We start from the raw sequence: 14,817 nt of genomic DNA on the forward strand, positions 1-14,817 counted from the left end.
AGTACAGACAGTTAGATAGCAAAGGCATGAGCAGAGCAGAGGTCACCAACAATGTTGCAACGTGGATTGTTGCCCCGGGAGGGGTTTTATATCGATTCTCTCATCTCAGCGGTTAGGCGTACTATCCTTCACCCACTGCCAAATATTCTCCTTTGCTTTTTCGTACAGGTGGCTCCTGGAGGTTCTCTATCAAGTCTCCGAAGACCAATCGCTTTGGGTGCATTGCTAAGCACTGCGCTCTGGTTGTCTGCGAAGTACCGGCTTTGTGAAGCCGATCAACCACGGCATTCCTCTTGATACCATTGAGAGGTCTCAGGAATGGGCAGGCTACTCTCGCCATGAGAAGGTACAGTTCGATGCTAAACCACAGCTGTAGAACAAGAGATTCTTCGATCTAAAACCTGAGCTAAAGGCCCGAGTTGTCAATCCTCCAAGCCCACAACCTCAGCGCGGATGGAGCTATAAAGGAGCCGAGACCACAGCCGGCCTGCGGGCGCCAAACTCTGGTAACGTCCGCATGGACGAGAAGGTAGGTCACAAACCCTCTAGTTCGGCCCATCACCACCTACTAGCAGAGAGAGTACAAGGCTGATCTCACATCTTCCTTTGCTATAGGAGAACTTCGATGTCGGTCCGTCCGATGACACTGTATATTCTAATAGATGGTCGAACGACAGCCTTCCTGGATTCCAAGCTTTCACAGAGAGGTTCTACGGGCAATGTCAGAGTCTGTGTCTTGACGTTATGTCTGCATGCGAAATTGGATGCCGAGTGCCCGAAGGCACCACGCGTCGTGGCTGGCCCCACACTGATTTTGGCATCATCACGTTGCTCTTCCGAGATACCCAAGGGGGTCTGGAATATGAAGACTGCGAGCATCCCGGGACATTCATTCCCATAGTGCGGGAGAGGCTTGATGAGATAGCAATCAATGTGAGCGACACCTTCCAAAGATTAACGAATGACTTTATCAAGGCTGGTGTGCATCAGGTGTTCCTGCCCAAACACCTTCCCTCTCAAGCGCAACTCCCTGGGGAATATGTCCTTCCCGAGCGACATTCCACTGTGTTTTTCTTTAAGACCCATCGTGAGTGTATGGTGGGTGCTATACCAGACTTTGTGAACGAGAAGATGCCGGCAAAGTATGATAATATCATGGCCCTGGAGTTTCATAATCGCATGACAGAGGTCTTAGTCGGCAATGCCGCTACCGCTACCGCGTGATGGGAAAGGAAACAGAAAACGATGTACAGTTAAAAAGTTAATGAATGTGTTCGTGTCTTCGAGCCTCAGATCTGCTTATGAAGGATTGTCTGGACACCAGAATGTCGCCAGTGCCGACTGCCGCGGATGTTTCATCCGTGGGGGGTACACAGAATGGTTTGGACGAGTGCTTGTGTCCGTAGCCTGACCCCCCACAAGCTCGCTTCATGAAGACCGCTCGGATCTAAGAGACACGAGAGCGTAGACCGACAGTAAACCTATCCCATATATTGCAGGTCCGGGGGAAAGCTACCCCGAGCAAGCTTCCCCCGCGTTTTGTGATTGCGGGGAACTCGGACATGCGCCGATGGAAAAAGTGACAACACATCTTAAATGCCAGGGTCCCTCTGTGGTTGACATGGCTCTTTCAACCACCCACCATGGCAAAGCAGGAGGAGATTCTAGCTGAAAATCAGGAGCACGTTCAAAAGGTGGAGCAGTCCGAACAAGATGTGATTTATCAGACTTACGTGTCCCAAAGTCCGGAATGGCACCGGAAGATGACCCGACAGCTCCTCCGCAAGGTGGATCTGCATCTGCTACCATGCCTCATCGTCATGTACTTGCTGAACTTTCTGGACCGGAAGTAGGTACTCGTATCATTCAATCCACCGCGGCAAAGCTGACAAAAGTAGCAATTTGTCTCAAGCCCGACTGGGCAGCCTGGAGAAGGATCTGAACATGAAAGGGACAGACTATAATCTCGCGACCAGCATCCTCTTCGTGGGATACTTGCTCATGCAGCTACCATCCAATCTCCTCCTCACACGGGTGCGACCTTCGCTGTTTCTGGGGATCACAATGGCCATCTGGGGGGTGATATCAGCCTGTCAGGCCGCCACCCAGTCATTTACAGGCTTGGTCCTCGCTCGATTCTTCCTTGGCTTCGTGGAGGCCCCGTTCTTTCCGGGGGCCATTATGCTCATGTAAGTGGAAATCGGCGAGGAATGGGGACGATGCTGATCCGACCAGGTCGAGTTGGTACACCCGCCAAGAGGTATGCTGCGATCGTCAACAGCCCTACATGTGGCCCAAATGCTGACTCGTCTTTAGCTAAGTCATCGAATTGCCTGGTTTTACGCTGGAAGCTCCTTGGCCAACGCATTTGGCGGTTTGATCGGTGCCGGGGTCCTGGGCAATCTAGACGGTGCCCATCACATATCAGGATGGAGATGGTTATTCATTATTGAAGGCTGTGTCACCGTGGGAATATCGCTGGTGTCCATGTAGGTGCATTGTACTCCTTCTGAAAAGTAATGCTAAAGACCCAGTCTCCTTCTGCCGAATTACCCTGCCACCACATCCTGGCTTGATGAGACGGAGAAGTTATATGCGCAATGGCGTCTCATCCATGACGCGGGAGAAGCCGACGAAGCCAAGTCGAACAATCTCCGCGAGGCGCTATGGCTGGTATTTTCCGACAGGCGCATCTACCTGTTCATCTTGCTCCAACACACCTCGCTCCTGTCGCAGAACTTCCAGTATTTCTTTCCGACGATCGTCCAGACGCTCGGCTATGGGAATATCGAGACGTTGCTGATCACCGCGCCGGTTTGGATTGCCACCTTTATGGTCTCCCTTCTCGTGACATGGTCGTCGGGCCGGACGAACGATCGCGGTCTGCATATTATATCGTTGATGCTCGTCAGCGTAGTCGGATGTGTGATCTGTACCGCGACTACAAATATCGGTGCCAGGTTCTTTGGCATGTTTCTGTATGTATCACTGTCCCTTCAAGGCCGACAGGACTGACGGTGTAGAATGCCGATGGGTGCTGTTTCCGCCTACCAGATCATTATCGCATGGGTGGCCAATTCCTTCCCCCGGCCGCTCGTGAAACGGTCTGCAGCGATCGCGACGGCCAATATGATTGGCAACACGGCGTCCATCTATGGCAGTTACATGTGGCCGTCGTCCGCGGGTCCGCGGTACATCGCGGGTGGTGGTGCGACGGCCGGTATCGCGCTCCTAGTCGCGATCCTAGCATTTGTCATTCGGATGGTACACTCCCGGATGAATAGGCGTCTCGACATGGCCCAAGGGAGCGATCAAATTGAAGCTGGCGGGTTGGGAGGACATCATACCGGGATTAGATACATCTTGTAGAATTCCTCTTATGACAATTGAGCTATTCACCAGTACCTTTATGTATATATTTATAGTTGAATAAACACCTACATTAGATGATATAGTCATGCACCGCCGTCAAGCTTCTGAGCCTCGCACATCTTGGCATACATGCCCCCTTTCGCAACCAGCTCGTAGTGCGTCCCGACCTCCACAACCTTGCCTGCGTAGAAGACGAAGATGTAGTTAGCGTCGCGCACGGTCGAAAGGCGATGCGCCACCGCAATGGTGATACGGTTGCCGGATGACTCTGCCTGCAACACCGCGCCCTGAATGAGCTTTTCCGACTCGGTATCCAGGGCACTCGTCGCCTCATCCAGCAGGACCACGTTGGGCTTGCGCACCAGTGCCCGGGCGATAGCGATGCGCTGCCGCTGACCACCTGAGAGCTGGCTGCCACTTAGCCCGCACGGTGTGTCGAGGCCCTCGGGCAGCGATGACACGAACTCCCACACGTTAGCCGCCCGGCACGCCTCCTCCAAAGCCTCATTCGACGCCATCTCCGTTGCGCCGAGGTCTGGCACGCCCTGCGAGATGTTTTCACGGATCGTGCCGGGGAATAGTGTCGGCTCTTGTTGCACCAGGGCCACCTGCTTGCGGTACAGAAGGGGGTTGATGAACGACAACGGCGTAGACGAGTCGAGGGTGATGACGCCACTTGTTGGGTCGTAGAAACGCTCTAGGAGCGAGATCATAGTGCTCTTGCCACAGCCTGAGGCGCCGACGAAAGCCACAAAGTCACCTCTTTGAATCTTGACAGTGACAATGTTAGTGAACACAGCACAATTTCAATCTCATTGCTGCCCACAGAGAAAAGATCAGCCTTCCCCAAAGCGCAGTAGGTACTTACCGACAGTGACACGCCCCTGAGAACCCGCTTGTTAGGCGCCTGGGGGTAGGAGAACTGCACGTCTTGGAAGTCGTAGGAGCGACACCCATGCTTGGGCCCCTCGTTGCGGTTGTTATTGGTATCACGGATGGCTACATCGAGCCCGTCGAGCCAGAAGTAGTAGTTGGCAGCCTGATTTGCCTTGGTTAAGCCTGGAAACTGTCAGTAACTCGATATCAGCAAGCTTCGAGCGCCCCCCTCCCCTCACTCACTGCTGGCGAAACTGAAAGCCAACGCGGTGGCTTGGCCGGAGAAGTAAACACCCATAAAGGATACGATGAACTGGTAGAGGCTAATTTCCCCGTCGTTGATCAACTTCGATCCCCACCTGTTCACATAGACAATCAGCCGAGTCACTTCACATGACACCACAAAGCCAGGAGGCGAAGACCCACCAGAACCCCAAGGCCAGCACGAAGTACTCGATAGACTGTGTGAGAGAGAACCAGGTCATCATGTGGAACATGGGCCCACACGCCTGGGATATCGCGAGGTCGAGCTCGTAGACGTACTTCCTCAGCGCGATACTCTCGATGGCAAGCGAAGACACAGTACGGATCGCCATGACTGTCTCCGAAGCCACCGCAGCACTTGCTGACAGCCTCTGGTCCATTTCGTCGTCCATCTTGGCCTCAAGCCTGACGCGCGCATAGCCGCCTAGCATCATGGACGGCAGGCCGACGAAGACGCCGACCAGCCCGAGTTTCCAAGACACAACGATCGCGAGAATGCTAGACGCGACGATGTTTAATACAGACATGAGGATGATGGCGACAGTGAAACCCATCAGTTCTAGGATGGCCTGTGGGTAAGAATCGAGGCGGCTGATGAGCGCACCGACCGTGTTTTCCGGCCGGTCGAAGAACCGGAGGTCCTGCCGGAGGAAGGACTCTAAAATGTCTCGTCGCATCTTCTTACTGAGTCTCTAGGACGCGGTACGCTCAAAATCAGTATCATGATGCAAGGCTGGAGACGGGGCTCTTCTTCCTACGCCGAAGGTATGGAAGCTCTCACCTGTGCGATAGTATTGGTCGACAGCCCATGACGAAGTATATGATGAGAATGCCGACCGACATGACGAAGAACATTAGCGAGATGAAGTTGCCACGAGCAACCATGTTTGAGGCACTAAATACACTCATGATATTGCCTAGCAAGAGGGCTTGTCCAGGGTTGACGACAGCTGCAAGTGATGTCGTGGTGAGCAAGTGTAACGGTAGCACCATAGTCTCCAAGGCTGGCCTTTGAAAGCCTTTCTCGGTCGAGACCACTCACCTCCTCCCATGCACGCTGCTACTGTGACAGCGAACCAAAGTCTGATATCACGCGTGCCTCTCAGAAGCTTCCAAGCATTGTAAACAATTCCCGTCTTCTCGTATAAGTCGTGTTCTTCTCGATCCTTTGTTGCAGCCCATTGCTGCGTCTCGGCCGTCCTCATCCTGTCAAGGGACTGAACATAATCGAAATTATCGTCCCCCTTCTCCGAAGTCTCATCAGTTGCATTGGTGTTCTCCCAGCTGTGGTTCTTCTCCATGTTAGCCGGCGCAAGATCCTGGGCCTTGACGAGAGCGGCGTAGATGCCGTTCTTGGACAGCAGCTCTTCGTGATGCCCCTGTTCCATGATCTTGCCTTTGGACATGACCACGATGTTATCCGCGTTGTAGATGGTCGCAAGCTTGTGGGCGATGACGATGGTTGTCCAATTCTGAGAGGCGTTGTCGAGGGCCTTCTGGACAATTCCCTCGGCGTGCGGATCAAGCGCGCTGGTCGCTTCGTCGAGGAGTAGTATTTTGGGCTGCGAGATGACGCTGCGGGCGATGGCAATCCGCTGCTTCTGTCCACCCGAAAGTAGGCCTCCTCTCTCACCGATACACGTGTAGTATCCTTGTGGCAGGGCCTTTATAAAGTCGTGCGCGAAAGCAAGCTTTGCGGCCTCTTGGACACGCCGCATTTGTTCCTCTTGTGATGCCGCCTCCCATTCGGTACCGACGAGGCCGTTGGCAATGTTCTCAAAAACGCTGGCATTGAAAAGTATTGGTTCCTAGATTCATTAGAGAAATGACTTGCCAGTCTCTGGTACTTTGGGCACCTTGCCTGTTGAACTAGGCGGATGTTGGTCCGCAGCCACTTGAGGTTGAGCTGACTGATGTCCTTGCCATCTAAGAAAATGCTGCCTGCGCGGGGCTTATACCACCGTTCAAGCAAGCCGATAATCGTGCTTTTTCCTGAGCCAGACGGTCCCTTGTTTTTTTCCCGCCTGGTAAGAGACGCCTAGGAAAGATATAATCGGAGGGGACTCACCACTAACGCTGTAACCTTTCCTGCGGGGATATTTAAGGTAAAGTCTTCTAAGACGGGGATGTCTGCACGCGTAGGATAGCTGAAGGTGACACCGTTCAGATCGATGGAGCCAACAACTTCGTTAGGTTTCTCTCCCAATTCATCGAAAGGGTTGATGTCAGATTCCCTATCGATGAGAGCGCACAGCTCCGAGGCTGCAGTTGCTGCACGGCTGAAGGTAACCATGTGCGGTGCTACTTGCATGATCGTCTGTGCGGCCATAATGACGGAGAAGAGAACACTGCCATCTTAATCAGTACGAGGGTCTCAGTGCTAGAACGGCAGTCTGCCCGCCAGCACGCATGAGGATGGATACTGACGTAAAAACGGTTCCCAGATCAGAAATCTCACCGCGGTCGAACATGGCAACTCCCTGCCAGAAGGCCAGACCCATGCCGGCATAGACAATGAAATACTGCCCTCCGAACACGATGCCGTACAGCTTATTCTTTTTCATTCCCTGCGTATATGCATACTGGAGGTATGAGTCGTACTTGGCCATCACCCTCAGTTGAAGGCTGAATGCCTGAAAGGTACGGACCCCTCCGAGGACACTCTCGGCATAGCTACTAGCTTGGGCATAGATCTGCAGGATCTTGGTCTCGATTATGGCATCGATGCCACCGGCCGTGCCGAGCACAATAAGCAGAGTAGGCACCATAAAGATAAGGATCAAAGTTAGCTTCCATTGTGTTACAAACGCGATTATAAACGCTGCCACGAAGGTAGCGATCGCTTGAATTACGATGCCGAGTTTCTCTGCGATGCCAGATTGGATAAGCTTGCCGTTCGTGGTCGCTTGTTGAGATATTGAGCCGGTGGTACCCCGGTCGTGGTATGCAATTTCTTGGCTGAAGGCTGCCTGTAGATAGCTTTGTCGGACATTGCGGGTCAAGTGGTATGCGACGTAGGTAAAGAGAGAGGCGTAGATGTAGGTAGCCACGAGGCGCGCAACACCGATGTAAACGAAGTACAGACTTTATTTGCATTAGCATATTGCCGTTGTCTGAGAACAAATCCAGAGGTGGCAATGCGCTTACGCCGACGTCCGCACCGCAGACATGAAATTGCCCGACATTGAATTGGCGTCGGAGAAGCTGAAGTGGCTCAGCAGTGTCAAAAAGTTTCCCATGACCAGGTTGACCATGGCCACAGCAACGCCCGACGTAATCGCAGCGACGAAAGCAATACATTCGAGGACGTAGAGCTTAGTCTCGCCGAAGGCGAATACTCTCTGCAAGGTAGATAATCCCAGGTCGTCAGCCATGACTCGTTCTGATGAACAATCAACCATCATCCTTCAGGCTAGACTCACTACAAAACCATTTGTGCTTTTCTTGTTCACGGCGAACTCGTCATTTTCATTCGCGGGTTTGATTAAGATCTCAGTATCGTTGTCTACTCTCGCAGCTCCCTCGGTCTCTCGGCGGTTCCCACGAACTACCATTTTATTCACTCCGTGTTAGGGGTTATAGAAACGGCAGAAATGTCGACTTCGCCAGATAGTATAAATGAAAGTGATCAGGAAAGGGGAATCTGCCCACAGCGTATAGATATATATATAATGAGAAAAAGAACGAAAATAGTTTGGATTATTACAGAAGACATACCTGAATCATTTCTTGAGAGAAGCCCCATTTTATCTTCACTCTCTCGCATTGCTCGGGAGCTGGGAGGCTACCACGGCCCGTCTCCATAACCTGGATGTGATGATGATGTTGGTTTGTCGATCCGAATGGGCGAGGGAGTCGAGAACTGAGGGCGGAGTCTCGGAGCCTCCGAAGACCCGAGGCCCAGCGCCAAGCCTTCCACCTTCGGATCGCCAACGTTCACTCTGACGCTCCGACTATACTAACACAAACACTGGAAGTTCGCATCCCACCACCCGCCCACGCACTCTTGATGGAAGAAAGTCCGGATGTCTCGTTCTCGCGGGAGGAGCATGACGAAGAACAAAGTCCTGCCACGACCGAGAAATTAGCAGTGAGCTGACCGATATACTTGTCGGGTGTGAAACCATATAATGTCGCTGATCAGCTTCTACGAGAACAGTGCTATCGCTGCCGCCAACGTAAGGTAAAGACAAGACATCCAACCCTCAGTGGGTTTCAGCCTCTAACGTCGCGTCCAGGTGAAATGCGACCGGGCCAGCCCGTGTGGTCACTGTATCAAAGTTGGGACACAATGCTCATACGCAAGCGGCCCCAAGCCGAGAGAAAGACGGCAGAGGGTCATGGTCTCGAAGACATAGTAAGTCTCTGCAAGATACCAAGCCTGGGTGAGGCAAAACACCAGGCTAATATTCATCAAGTGATGTCAAATTGGATGAAATATCGAGGAAAATCGACGATCTCAGCCAGAGAGTGAGCCAGTTGAGTCATGCGCCAACAAAAAGTAGTATCTATCAACCCATAGACTTTGCAGACTCTATCAACATCAACCAGGGGGAGCGCTGCTTACCCTCCTCGTTTGGACTAACGCCATCGTCTCCCTCACCAGGCTCTATACCAACCCAAGAGTCCCTGCCGTACAATCCCACCGGCGTAGGTGTTCGTGAAGTGCAAGACAGCTCGTCTAAAGTGGAGTACGAGGGCGAATCGTCGCTGTTCGCCCACGCCGTCTTCGCATGTCGGTTTCTGCAGAATGCCATTGACAACACGGCCAACGCCGAGGTCGCCCACGAAATGCAAGCCGTTCTCAACGGCCTCAGGGTTGCCGTTCATTCTGGGAAGCAGCAGTCTGATACGCTCGATACACTCTATACTCAAGCCAAGTCGATCCCACCTGGCTCGACAACGCGCAACCTCACTCTACCGCCCATCGACAAGGTGTTCATGTGCTTGCGTATGGCCCGAGAAAACCCGCAAGTGGCCACGCTGTGGTTGGGGGACTTTATTAGGCCTAGCCAGTTCAACGACTACTTTATCAAAGTCGCATCGCCTGGTCCAGCTACCGAAGCTGACTTGATCATCGTCCACTGCGGTCTGTGCTGGCTGTTCTGCGAATGCTCCAAAGTCGTCGCTGACGAAGACACGAAGCACGATTACCACGCACAAGCTTCCATGTGCGAGGCGAACCTCGAGACTGTCCTTGCAAACCTTCGCTTTCATCAGCCAACAAATGTGGACTTTGCATATGCGATGGGCATGGCGGTAAGCAGCTCGTTTGTTTTTTATGGGAGTGAATTGAAGAGTCCCGTTCCGACTGACCGTACATACTAGTCGTTGTATTGCCTTCAGAAGAACAAGCCATCTGCCGCGTGGCATTTCGTCAATTCGGCCTCCCATATGGTGCAGGCTCTTGGCTTGCAACATAATGTTCCTACGGGCACAGAGGGGCCAGAAGGGAAGGCCCAGATGAGGAACTTATTCTCCACCATATACGTGACGGAGAAGATGCTGTCGCTGCGCCTAGGTCGCTCATCGACCTTCCGAGATCAGGACATCACCCTGAGCGGCATCGGTATGGAACGTCCCAACGGTTCTTTTTTGGCCGAACTGGCCCCCAGTTGGATGAGAATGGCCAGCATACAGGGCCGGATATACGACGACATTTACAGTCCAGGAGCCCTCAAGCAACCTGCGCACATCCGGACGTCTCATGCCCGGGCTCTTGCGTCAGAGTTGAAAACTGCCATGCAGCATGCGCAAGACATCCATGTGAGTTTGTCCCAACTACCTGTCTAGGATCATGCAGTTGTCGCAATCGCCTCTCGAGACCATGCAGACGGCTGACTGGCCACAGGACCATTATGAGGCGAGCAAAGGGCAAGTGCTCGGACTGGATTACCACGAAATTGCAAGACGTTCCGATCGAGTCATCGGCCTTTCTATGCTTACGCTCATCTACCGAAGCATCGCCCCTGAGAAACCATCAACGTCCACATTTTGTCAAGAATGCATCGATGCCGCCAGAGACACCCTCCAGGAACACGACCGATGCGTCGCGGTCATAACAAAGGCGCGAGGGAAAACGGTGTTCCTTGAATCATACCTTAACTGGTTCGTTATGGATGATGCCCCGTTCCGTTGTCGACCAGATTATTCTGACATGGTGGTGCAGGACCATCACCCAGTCTCCCTTCATCCCCTTCATCATCCTGTTTTGCCACATCATCGAACGCCCGAGGTCTCAGACCTCGAGCACATGAGAGGTCTCGTCGACACGCTCGAGTCTACATCAAACTCCCACGCACATAGCACATGCAGCAAGCAACGTCGCCTCTTCAGGGCGTTGTACGACGTCGCAGCCAAATATGTCGAGGTCAAATCCCGCGCGGACGGGGGGCCAGGCGAGATGTCGTGGTCGATGACTCGGCAGGAGTATGCCGATGCGTTCGGCGCGACGATCTCAAACGTTCTTGGGCTTGGTACATTAAACTCTATAGCAATTGTGGGAGACCCGGGGACCACAAATACTTCGGGTGCTCCTGGTCACATGGCATCGCATGACGAGGCTAATGGAGATAGAATGGGGCTTGTAGATGGGCTGGGCGAGCCCACAGCATTACAGAACACGGCATTTGCGGATGAGGATATGGAGATGGATCTCTCGGGAGCTCAGCTTTGGGACTGGTTCACCAAGAACCAGGCCATCATGAGGATGCTTGAGGATACATAAAACAAGGCAGTGGTGGTACTGGAAGCTTGGCAAGGAGCTGTGGTGATCAAGACCTATACTCTCGGTCGGGCGGTCCCCAGGCAGTTATCAAATCCCTCAGAAACCTCACCGTGTTTTTTGCAGGCACACCGGAGTCTGTCCACGGTCAACCTTTTGATTCTCTCCGCGCGCACCAATAGCCACATACTGGAATAATCCTGAATACCATTGCTGTCTGTATTTCTTGTATACTACGCTGTATAAATATGTAGTAGTTACTATTAGCTAACTGACCTTACGGGGCAGTTCTCAGCATTGTTCATCATGGATTAATTTGTAGCTATGAATGGTGACCATGATATCTCTTAGGCTATTCATGGTAGAAGCCTTTTATCACTTGATTGAACCAGCTCTGATGCTGCCTGAATCAAAGCAGCTTGTCGTCACCATATCTCTCCTTGTACAGGGCAATGGCCCTGATTGGAAACGAGTAGATGTAGTTGAGATAGTAGAGTTGACTATAAAAGACAATGTCAGGATCCCATCTCATTCCTCAGGAGGTCCATGACTTACCAGGTGAAGATCCCTGCTCCCACCCCTTCTTCCTGTTCCCATTCACCACTTGGCTTTTGTCGGCTCATGATCAGCTGGATTCCTCTCTTGATTGGCTCGGGATGGGGATATTTGGCGTATAGCAGTGCCATACAGCACCATGCGGTCTGAACCACATGGGAAACTTCTGCCTGGGCATAACTTTGCTTGTGAATGGACTGTGCGTTATGGGGTCAGCATTCCTGTACGCGACTCAATAGCTAGATGCCCTACCTCAATGGTTTCCCCCCATCCGCCATCCTCTTTTTGCTTGTCAAGGAGAAAGTCGCACCCCTTCTGGACAACCGGATGGTTTTCGTAAGTCTCCCCGACACAGTGAAGAGCCTCCATGGCAAAAAAGGCACCGTAGGTGTAAGCAATTCCCCAAGACGCCAGCCAACCTCCATCTGCACCCTGGGTGTGGTGGATAAAGTTAACACCACGGTCAATGGCGCGGACCACCTCCTCTGCTCGGTAGCTGCTATTGCGCTTCTTGAACAGACTCAGTGCAGTGATGCAAGACGACGTGCATTCCGTGAAATCATACTCCGTCATCACGTTTGCAAAAAGCTCGGTTCCATTTAGGCATTCCATGAAAGGACCGTTGCGAATGGGCTCGAAAGAGCTATACCCTCCACTTGCGTTTTGGATCATGAGCAGGTTATCGACGCCTAGCCGGATGTTTCTCTCAATGCTACGCCGAGGAATGTTTGTCTGGCTTTCCACCAGCAGAATTGCTTTTAATGCTTCCCCGGTACAGTCGGAACACGCCGTTCCATGATATTTCGTGCTGAATGGCCACGCACCCAAGCGACTGGGACGATGGCATGGAGGTGAGTCCGGCCAGTCTGCAACCAGCTGCTGCTCAAGCAGGAATTTGTAGGCATCTTCGACGCAGCATCTCAGGTCAGGATGGTCTGCCAATCCGGACATTGCAAAAGTTTGTAGGGCAAAAGAAGTCTCCCAGACGTGCCCGCCATGGATGCTCTGGGATTGCAGCCCTTGCGGGCTGTTCCAAAGATATTCAAGACTTGTGTTTTGATTTTGTTTCAACCTCTTGGAGTTGGGCCCTTCGTCGTGATAGAAGACAATCATATTCAAGAAACAATCCACACTGATCAATCCAGTGCCGTTAAACGTTTTATCGGACGCTTTAATAACTTCCAACGCTCTTTTCTCGGCACTTTCCGCCAGAATCTTGGGCCGTAACCATGGATTCCACACATTGGACAATGCCCAATTGATCGTGCGCAGGATGCGGCCCTGCGGCTGGTGACGCTCACACTCGAGGACGGATCCCCGCAGAGAGGCAAAGTCCAGAGACGAATATGGCTGCGTAAATATCTCATCTCTAATCTTATCTAGCAGAGGGTTCGATGGAATGGTGAACCTTTTACTGGAGAGGTAGCACATTGGCAAATAGACTTGGCGTACAATATTGAACCATCTCCAGGGGCTGATCGGGGTCCACTCCGGGAGGAGCCTTTGCGTTTTGATGAAGATGGTTAATACAGACGGAGTAACTTAGACCGAACCGAAGGGAGACAAGCAGGAGGGAAAGGAGCCATACCAGAGTTCGACGGGATAAGGGTCGGTGCCTTCCCAGCCATACAAGCCGAGAAGAGCCAGCCAGAACTTGGCCCAGCTCGGGAGATACGTCGCGCCACCCATTTTCAAGAAGCATGCTCTTGCCTTGACGAGATGCTCGTCGTCAGAGGGCATTCCCATAAGACGAAGGGCAATATAGATCAACATGGTGCCCATGATCGTGGTCTTCCCTCCTATGTATGTGGGAAATCCGCCGTCTATCGGGTCCTGGATTTCAAAAAAAAAATTGACCAGCTCAATCGCGTAAGCCTCTTCAATCTCTGCGCCGGTGATGTACCACGACATGATCAGCATTGGCGTTACAAACAGAATGCATTTCATGTCAGCCGCCCAGCAGCCACGTCCAGCGACTTGGAGACGGCTATGAAATCGGAGGCCATTGGATATGGATTGCGATGGGCGCTCTGCTGCCTCGAAATCGGGAATGGACTGGTCTTTAGTCAGTATTGTGTTTTTCCTTGGAGTTTGAGATGGGGCAACAAAAAACCAATAAAGAAATAAATGTGAAGCAGACACACAGAGGAAGATAGAATATGAAATCATGCACAAACCAGAGGAAGTCCTAGAAAGAATCGCGAAACAATATCCTGTGGGTGCGAATCTCGTTCATTCTGTGAAGTCAGATATTTCCATTTTAAACGCCCAAGGCCCTTTTCGACAACCAGACGCCACGCCTCTGGGTTCGTGGTGCGCGCCGAGAATGGGAGATGATCAGCTTGGGCATTGAGGCGGTTCTTGATCTTAAGCGTGTAGTTCTTAGATACCGTGGACCTGGGATCCATGTTGTCTCTATTCTCCTTCGGAGGCAGAGAGAAGGAGACCTATGGTAATTTGGAGGTCCTCCGCATGGGCGTAGGGGAATGCTCGATCTTATTAAAACAAAGTTCAGTAGAATGTTGCATTTTAGGCACTGAAGTTTTGCCGTGATGATGGTAAGAATTCCAATGTATGCATGAAAACGGAAGCTAAGAGTACTACATACAAGCTTTACTTGACGCAGTGGACAGATTAATCCTATCATGTAACCATCATGACATGTCCTGTTGGAGGATGGACCTCATGGAGCGAGAATCAATACGGCAGAGCCTCTCGAGGGAAGGGTAGCCGTGATGCATGCAGCATACCGACCGAACTCCTCTATTGACCTTTTGATCTCCACATTTTCTCGAGTTCATGGCTGGCTGACATGGACAAATTTTTCCTTCAAATGCCCCAGCCAGTCAAGGTTGATTGAAAAGATCACCGACTTTTGTAGGGTTTGTGGTCGCTAAACCTCTTCACCGCATGCGGAACAGATCGGTGCCATCCACAGAATGTAGTAGTGGAGCTACGGAAGAGTTCTCCGGTCAGAGAGTGGCACCAAGAAGCATACACCGAGGAATGTAAATTAAAATATGAAG

The 14,817-nt window shown here is 52.0% G+C and overlaps 5 protein-coding genes across 5 annotated transcripts; 3 read left to right on the forward strand and 2 right to left on the reverse strand.

Annotated features, from left to right (window-relative positions):
- Nucleotides 1–338: 338 nt before the first annotated feature.
- ABOM_002104 (uncharacterized protein) lies at nucleotides 339–1,224 on the forward strand (the record flags this gene model as incomplete). Its single annotated transcript, XM_022529234.1, has 3 exons — nucleotides 339–346; nucleotides 436–529; nucleotides 616–1,224. 3 exons carry the CDS (start codon nucleotides 339–341, stop codon nucleotides 1,222–1,224), a joined length of 711 nt encoding a protein of 236 aa, XP_022391907.1.
- Nucleotides 1,225–1,643: 419 nt separating this feature from the next.
- ABOM_002105 (MFS transporter) lies at nucleotides 1,644–3,369 on the forward strand (the record flags this gene model as incomplete). The annotated part of the gene is made up of 6 exons (XM_022529235.1): nucleotides 1,644–1,849; nucleotides 1,899–2,162; nucleotides 2,236–2,260; nucleotides 2,317–2,489; nucleotides 2,535–2,960; nucleotides 3,024–3,369. The coding sequence occupies 6 exons, from the start codon at nucleotides 1,644–1,646 to the stop codon at nucleotides 3,367–3,369; spliced, it is 1,440 nt and encodes a 479-aa protein (XP_022391908.1).
- Nucleotides 3,370–3,455: 86 nt separating this feature from the next.
- Nucleotides 3,456–8,066, reverse strand: ABOM_002106 (ABC transporter ATP-binding protein; the record flags this gene model as incomplete). The annotated part of the gene is made up of 10 exons (XM_022529236.1): nucleotides 3,456–4,142; nucleotides 4,241–4,431; nucleotides 4,492–4,607; nucleotides 4,675–5,196; nucleotides 5,294–5,462; nucleotides 5,555–6,320; nucleotides 6,581–6,860; nucleotides 6,940–7,596; nucleotides 7,660–7,853; nucleotides 7,935–8,066. The coding sequence occupies 10 exons, from the start codon at nucleotides 8,064–8,066 to the stop codon at nucleotides 3,456–3,458; spliced, it is 3,714 nt and encodes a 1,237-aa protein (XP_022391909.1).
- A 576-nt stretch (nucleotides 8,067–8,642) lies between these two features.
- ABOM_002107 (C6 transcription factor) lies at nucleotides 8,643–11,239 on the forward strand (the record flags this gene model as incomplete). The annotated part of the gene is made up of 5 exons (XM_022529237.1): nucleotides 8,643–8,690; nucleotides 8,751–8,869; nucleotides 8,931–9,771; nucleotides 9,841–10,278; nucleotides 10,364–11,239. The coding sequence occupies 5 exons, from the start codon at nucleotides 8,643–8,645 to the stop codon at nucleotides 11,237–11,239; spliced, it is 2,322 nt and encodes a 773-aa protein (XP_022391910.1).
- A 406-nt stretch (nucleotides 11,240–11,645) lies between these two features.
- ABOM_002108 (putative lanosterol synthase) lies at nucleotides 11,646–14,199 on the reverse strand (the record flags this gene model as incomplete). The annotated part of the gene is made up of 5 exons (XM_022529238.1): nucleotides 11,646–11,736; nucleotides 11,792–11,988; nucleotides 12,044–13,292; nucleotides 13,380–13,846; nucleotides 13,969–14,199. 5 exons carry the CDS (start codon nucleotides 14,197–14,199, stop codon nucleotides 11,646–11,648), a joined length of 2,235 nt encoding a protein of 744 aa, XP_022391901.1.
- Between the last annotated feature and the right edge of the window lie 618 nt (nucleotides 14,200–14,817).

This window comes from Aspergillus bombycis, assembly GCF_001792695.1.
Source record: "Aspergillus bombycis strain NRRL26010 chromosome Unknown contig00017, whole genome shotgun sequence".
Classification (NCBI taxonomy): domain Eukaryota; kingdom Fungi; phylum Ascomycota; class Eurotiomycetes; order Eurotiales; family Aspergillaceae; genus Aspergillus; species Aspergillus bombycis.